Source organism: Lucilia sericata, unplaced genomic scaffold (genome assembly GCF_015586225.1).
Source record: "Lucilia sericata isolate MDLA Ls3-8-SP2 unplaced genomic scaffold, ASM1558622v1 Contig000116F_arrow, whole genome shotgun sequence".
NCBI classification, from domain to species: domain Eukaryota; kingdom Metazoa; phylum Arthropoda; class Insecta; order Diptera; family Calliphoridae; genus Lucilia; species Lucilia sericata.
Window position 1 is genome coordinate 229,838 of NW_023994148.1, and position 6,638 is coordinate 236,475.

At 32.2% G+C, this 6,638-nt stretch overlaps 1 protein-coding gene across 1 annotated transcript; it reads left to right on the forward strand.

Annotated features, from left to right (window-relative positions):
- The first annotated feature begins 697 nt into the window (after nucleotides 1–697).
- Nucleotides 698–5,327, forward strand: LOC119600502 (ELKS/Rab6-interacting/CAST family member 1). Its single transcript, XM_037950749.1, has 5 exons — nucleotides 698–937; nucleotides 1,003–2,931; nucleotides 3,898–4,734; nucleotides 4,793–4,918; nucleotides 4,988–5,327. The coding sequence occupies exons 1-5, from the start codon at nucleotides 821–823 to the stop codon at nucleotides 5,054–5,056; spliced, it is 3,078 nt and encodes a 1,025-aa protein (XP_037806677.1). The 5' UTR covers nucleotides 698–820; the 3' UTR covers nucleotides 5,057–5,327.
- The last annotated feature ends 1,311 nt before the right edge of the window (nucleotides 5,328–6,638 follow it).

Here is a 6,638-nt window from a genome sequence, read left to right on the forward strand (position 1 = left end):
ATCTGAAAAAAGTATGGAAAAAATAAAAAATAGTAAAAAAACATTATTTGAAATATAAAAGATTGCACCAAAACCAACTTTTTAGGGACAATTTAAGGAGTTGGGAGAGGAAAAAAGGATTTATACGTTAGGCCCTTGTTCGTGGAAAATTTGTCTGGTGACAAATTTCGAACAGTGTTATTGTGGTTTTTTTTTTGATCTAGTAGGACGATTGCGATTTATTTACATGGAGAGACATTGAATAGGTTGAGATTTCATTGGTCTTGTTTTGTCATAACGAGGAAGGAACTTTTGAACTTTTTCTTTGTTACCGTTCTTTTCAGTTGGGCTGTCCGACAAGATATAACGTATCTATCATGGGTGGTGTTCTGCTCTTACTAGCCCGTAACTATAAATGACTGAGGCAACTCTGATAATTTTCAGGATATCCAGTTTATCTAGATGACTTACAAATAGAAAACTAATAATAACTACAATAATAAACATTTAAGTAACATCAGTAATAACAAAAACAATAAAATGCCGTGGCAACTTTAAAATTTTACATTATAACGTCTGCTTTCTAAATAACTACAGTGTAAACTCGGCCTCTCACATTAATTTACTACTCACCGCTAGAGGTCGCTCTAAAGTAAACAAAACATTTTGTTGAGCTATCAATGTTCTAAAAAGAAGAAGAATTTGGAATTTTTTTTACAATTGTTTTTCAAAACAATTGAAAAAAAACACACGCACATACTAACAACAACAAAGAATGCGCCTGCGTTAAAAACTATTTAAATATTCAAATTATTAACAAACTGTTGATTTTTAAAAGAAAATGAATACGCCCGGCATAAGTTTATTTCAAGGAGCCGAGAGTATTAAAGTTAATACCAGCTTGGAAAGGCAAGAAGAGGAGGAGGCTTTAGAAGATCAAAGAAGACGCCATGAAGAGGTTTGTTTTAAAATTTGTAAATTTTATCATAAATTTAAATGTCAATTAATGAAAAATCTTAAAAGTTGGGTAAAATAATCGAAAATGCTTTTGGTGATTTGGATGATGACGAGACCACCATAGATTCCACAACAAATTTTCAGTCTGACTTAATGGAGCCAGCACAACAGCAGCAGCATCATCAGCAGCCTCTGCTTACGCACCCCTATGGTAATAATATAAATAATGCCTTTGCGCCTGCTCCTCCCACTGTTGTGGATCACAGTGCCTGCGAGAAGGAAATACATAACCTTAAAATGTTGGCAGAGTCACGTAGCCGTGAACTGGAGCACTCACAACATTTACTAAATGAAGAGTATCATAGACGCAGTGATTTGGAAAAGAAATTAAGCATAACGCAGGCTGAATTAGATCGTGCCTTGTCTAGCAAATCAAATAATCACGAGCTATTGGTGGAATCTAAAGAAAAATGTTCGAATTTGGAAAATACCATTAACAAAATGAAAAATGAGAAAAAATCTTTGGAGGCGGAAAACAATGCTCTAGTGGGGAAATTGGAAACAGCACAAAATCTATTGGCAGATGTTCAGAGGAAATATGACATGGTGGAAAGAGATTTAAATAGAAATCAAGAACGTAACTTTGAATTGAAACGTAAACAAATGGAAGATCGCCATCGGGCCGAAATCGAAATGCTGCAACAACAAATGGAACAAGTGGCCAATAAATTGGATAAGAAGTCTTCTGAATTGGAGAGTATGAATACCCGCTATCAAGCCTTGCAGGAATCACATCAAATGATGTTGTGTGATAAGGCCAGTAAAATCAATGATCTAAATCATGCACTCGATGAGGCTCAGAAACGTTGTGAGGAATTGCTGTCGCGTCCCGATTACTTCCAGGAGAATGTAAGGTTGCAAAAACTCATAGCCAGTCTGCAGCAACAGATTCAAGATATGGAAAAGACTATTAACTCCTTAAAAGAACGTTTGGAAATGACCACCGCGGAATTGGACTCCATGGATAGTGTGTTGCATCAATATAATCAAGAAGATACACCGCGTAGACTTAGCCAGACTCAAGGACGTGTGGTGGGTAGTACTCCTCTCAATCCCCTCGATAGAATGGGCAATTTAAAGGAGGAACTCTATCGTGCTTTAGCCAATATTAAAAGCAAACGGGAAGAGATACGTAAACTGCAACAATTCCTAGACGAAAAACAACTGGAGATCAAACAACTAAAGCAAGAAGAAAATAAGTCTTTGGTACAAATTTCCACTTTAAAAGAGGAAAATATAAAACTACAAAATAAATTACGTGTAATGGAGGAAGAATTTGAACAGCAGGCCCAAACGCAACAGCAAGACAATCGTTTGCACTCACAACTAGAAGACTTGAGAAGACAATTGGCTGAGGAAACACAAAAAACCCAACAACTGGAAGAACAAAAATTGCAACAAGAAATTGAACGCAAAAAACTCGATGGCCAATTGAAAAATCTCGAAATCGACTTGGAAGAACTCAAACAAGAACATGAAAGTCTTAAATTAAATAATGAACAAATACTCAAAGAAAATCTTGGTCTTAAGCAGCGACACACCGCCGAGAATACGCGTTTGGAATTGGAAAAACATAAATTTCTTCTAAAAGATGCCCAAGCAGAATGTGATCGTTTGAAAAATCTCTATGTTGAGATATCAAATGCCAAAGAGGCTTTATCGTATGAAATGGAAAAGTTACTTAAAACAGACAGAGCCAAGGAATTGCAGGAGGAAAAGGAAAAAGTGGCCAATTTACAGCGAGGTTTGAAATTGGCCGAAGTTAAGTGTTCAGAATTATCCAAGATTTTGGAAACTGAGAAATTGTGTCATGAAAGAGAAATTGCCGATTTACGCGAGAAATTGGAAAAGGAAAAGTTGGAAACTACAAAGGCCGCCAAGGAGGCGGCAAATGAATGTGCCAAGTGTATGGATTATGTGGCGGAGTTAACAAAGGTGAGTTTGCTCAGAATCAGAATGATTTCCTTAAATTAGGATACATTTTTCTGCATCAGATTAACTTTTTCTATAGAAAAGTTGTCTGAATCAGATGAAATTTTTCTATAGAAAAGTTGTCCAATCAGATGAACTTTTTCTATAGAAAAGTTGTCTGAATCTTAACAACTTTTTCTATAGAAAAGTTATCTGAATCAGATCAACTTTTTCTATAGAAAAGTTGTCTAATCAGATCAACTTTTTGTATAGAAAAATTTTCTGAATCCGGTCAACTTTTTCTATAGAAAAGTTGTCTAAATCAGATCAACTTTTACTATACAAAAGTTGTCTGAATCAGATGAAAATTTTCTATAGAAAAGTTGTCTAAATAAAATGAACCTTTTCTATAGAAAAGTTTTCTGAATTAGATCAACTTTTTCTATAGGAAAGTTGTCTGAATCAGATGAACTTTTTCTATAGAAAAGTTGACTGAATCAGATGAACGTTTTCTATAGAAAAGTTGACTGAATCAGATGAACGTTTTCTATAGAACAGTTGTCAGAATCAGATGAACATTTTCCATAGAAAAGTTGTCTGAATCAGATGAACATTTTCTATAGAAAAGTTGTCTGAATCAGACAAACATTTTCTATAGAAAAGTTGTCTGAATCAGACAAACATTTTCTATAGAAAAGTTGTCTGAATCAGACAAACATTTTCTATAGAAAAGTTGTCTGAATCAGACAAACATTTTCTATAGAAAAGTTGTCTGAATCAGACAAACATTTTCTATAGAAAAGTTGTCTGAGTCTGATCAACATTTTCTATAGAAAAGTTGTCTGGATCAGATGAACTTTTTCTATAAAAAAGTTGTCTGAATCAGCTCAACATTTTCTATAGAAAAGTTGTCTGAATCAGATGAACTTTTTCTATAGAAATGATGTTTGAATCAGATAAACTTTTTCTAAAATCTTTCCATCCTTCTAGTTTGAAATTCAGAATCTTAAACTCACCAACATTAATGCAATTAGCAAAAAAGAAATCGATGAATTAACAAAAGAATTAAAAAATTCCAAAAGCCATATTGCCGAATTAAATGAACAATTAAAATTAAGTGAACAGCAGGAACATCTTATCAAAGAACTAAAAACAAAAGCTACACAATTTGAAGAATACATTAAAACACACAGTTCAGCTTCAGAAGCTTCCAACAGTCCCCTGAAGAATTCCAGACAATTAAGCGATAAAAGTGTAACAACATCACCAGAATTAGAACGTAACGAAATTAAAAAGATCGAAGCAAGAATACGTGATGAAATGGCGAAAATATTTGCCGTAGAGTTAAAACGTTTTCAATCCAAACTCCAAGAAACTCAAGAACAAAGTCTTTGTCTGCAACGTGAATATCAACACATTAATGCAGAATTGCAACAAAGACAAACTGAGGTGGATCTGTTGAAACAGGCCATTTTAGCAGAGCGAGAAAAAATGGATGAAATTCTTAAGCAAAAGGATGATGAATATAAAGATATTATACAAAGACAAAATATAAGCATACAAAAGACACGCGATGAACTACAACAAAAAGTGCAAAGAATTAAAGAATTGACCAGCGAATTAAACGAACGACAAGCACAAATTGAGGCTGAACGAAAATCGATGAAGGCGGTAATGAAACAATGGGAAGAGCAGAGAAAAAGTCTAGATGCTGTAGAAATGGATTGGAAACAGAAATTTACAGATCTACAAAAGGCACACGAAAGTGCCGTACAATCCTGGCAAACAAAATATAATTCGGCAAAGAGAACAGCTGCTAATTACAAGGTAAAGCAAAATGGTTTATGTCTTAAAATTTCTGAAATAATTTCCTTCTCACTAACAGCGTTATTCCGAAGATAAAGAAGCCCATATGTTGAAAGAATACGATAGATTGAAAATTGAATATGATGCCCAATTGGCCAAGATACAAGTGCGCATGAAGGAAAGTTTAGAAAAGAAAAGTTTGGAGGTAATTAAATTGAAAATCTGTTTTAATAGATATTTTTTATAGTTTTTCATCGACATTTATTCTTCACAGCTAAAACAGGCCCTGGACAAACAACGATGTTTAAATAATAATAATAAAGAAAATACCGCTAGTAATTAAATTGTTTATTTGCAAGTAGAAATTAATATAATTTTAAGTAACTTTTTATGTATTTAGTTGAATTTTTAATTTTAATCATATTTTGCCAACATTTGTTTTTAATAAGCACTGGACTGCTCCTTATTAATAAGTTTCTTTCTTTTTAGAGAATACTCTTGTTATGACTTTCTTAGATTTTTTTTATATATTGGCCACTTCCAGGTCTCTCAAAAATAATTTGTGTGAGATAAAAATATTAAGAATAAAAATTGTTTTATATATATAATTTAAATAAACGTTTTTCTTTTGAATAGAAATAACTGAAACTTTATTCTATCCAAGTGAAGTTTTTAAGTTGTTTTAAGCTTTCCACTTCTCTATAGAAGAGTTTGAAGTCCCTAAATATTCTGCATTCGAAAAGAAAAGTTGTCTGAATCAGAGCAACTTTTTCTATAGAAAAGTTGTCTGAATCAGAGCATCTTTTTCTATAGAAAAGTTGTCTGAATCAGAGCATCTTTTTCTATAGAAAAGTTGTCTGAATCAGAGCATCTTTTTCTATAGAAAAGTTGTCTGAATCAGAGCAACTTTTTCTATAGAAAAGTTGTCTGAATCAGAGCAACTTTTTCTATAGAAAAGTTGTCTGAATCAGAGCAACTTTTTCTATAGAAAAGTTGTCTGAATCAGAGCCACTTTTTCTATAGAAAAGTTGTCTGAATCAGAGCCACTTTTTCTATAGAAAAGTTGTCTGAATCAGAGCCACTTTTTCTATAGAAAAGTTGTCTGAATCAGAGCAACCTTTTCTATAGAAAAGTTGTCTGAATCAGAGCAACCTTTTCTATAGAAAAGTTGTCTGAATCATAGCAACTTTTTCTATAGAAAAGTTGTCTGAATCAGAGCAACTTTTTCTATAGAAAAGTTGTCTGAATCAGATGAACTTTTTCTATAGAAAAGTTGTCTGAATCAGATGAACTTTTTCTATAGAAAAGTTGTCTGAATCAGATGAACTTTTTCTATAGAAAAGTTGTCTGATTCAGATGAACTTTTTCTATAGAAAAGTTGTCTAAATCAGATAAACTAGTCTGAATCAGATCGTTTTTTATAGAAAAGTTGTCTGAATAAGATCAACGTTTTCTATAGAAAAATTTTCTGAATCAGCTCAACTTTTTCTGTAGAAAACTTGTCTGAATCAGATCAAATCAGTTGATTTAATACTTACAGAAATATCACTTCTGATTTCTTCGTTTTTTAATAAAGAAAACATTTAATAAATTATTATTATTTTTATATATATTTTTCTTTATAATTATTTTATTCTTTTACATTTTATATTTTTAAATAAGATTTTTTGTCGTATTTTCCCAATAGGCCTCACTAACATCTTCAGTATAACATCATCATTATCCATCCATTCTTACAAACATACACACACAATATAATATAGAAAATTTGATTTTTGTTGAAAGTTATAATATTAAAAAGAAATGTTAAACGAAGTATGTAGTACGACTGTAGTATGTTGTATATGTATAGTAAAAAGATTAATAAGATTGTTTTTGTAATTGTAAAAATTATTATCCAACTATAGGCCAGTTCAAGAACTACT

What these genes read in the sequence shown, in the direction of transcription:
- LOC119600502 (XM_037950749.1), top strand. Translation starts at nt 821, where the DNA reads ATGAATACGCCCGGCATAAGTTTATTTCAAGGAGCCGAGAGTATTAAA. An exon ending in ATGTGGCGGAGTTAACAAAG is followed by an intron (nt 2,932 to 3,897) that starts GTGAGTTTGCTC and finishes CCATCCTTCTAG; the next exon opens with TTTGAAATTCAGAATCTTAA. An exon ending in GAACAGCTGCTAATTACAAG is followed by an intron (nt 4,735 to 4,792) that starts GTAAAGCAAAAT and finishes TCTCACTAACAG; the next exon opens with CGTTATTCCGAAGATAAAGA.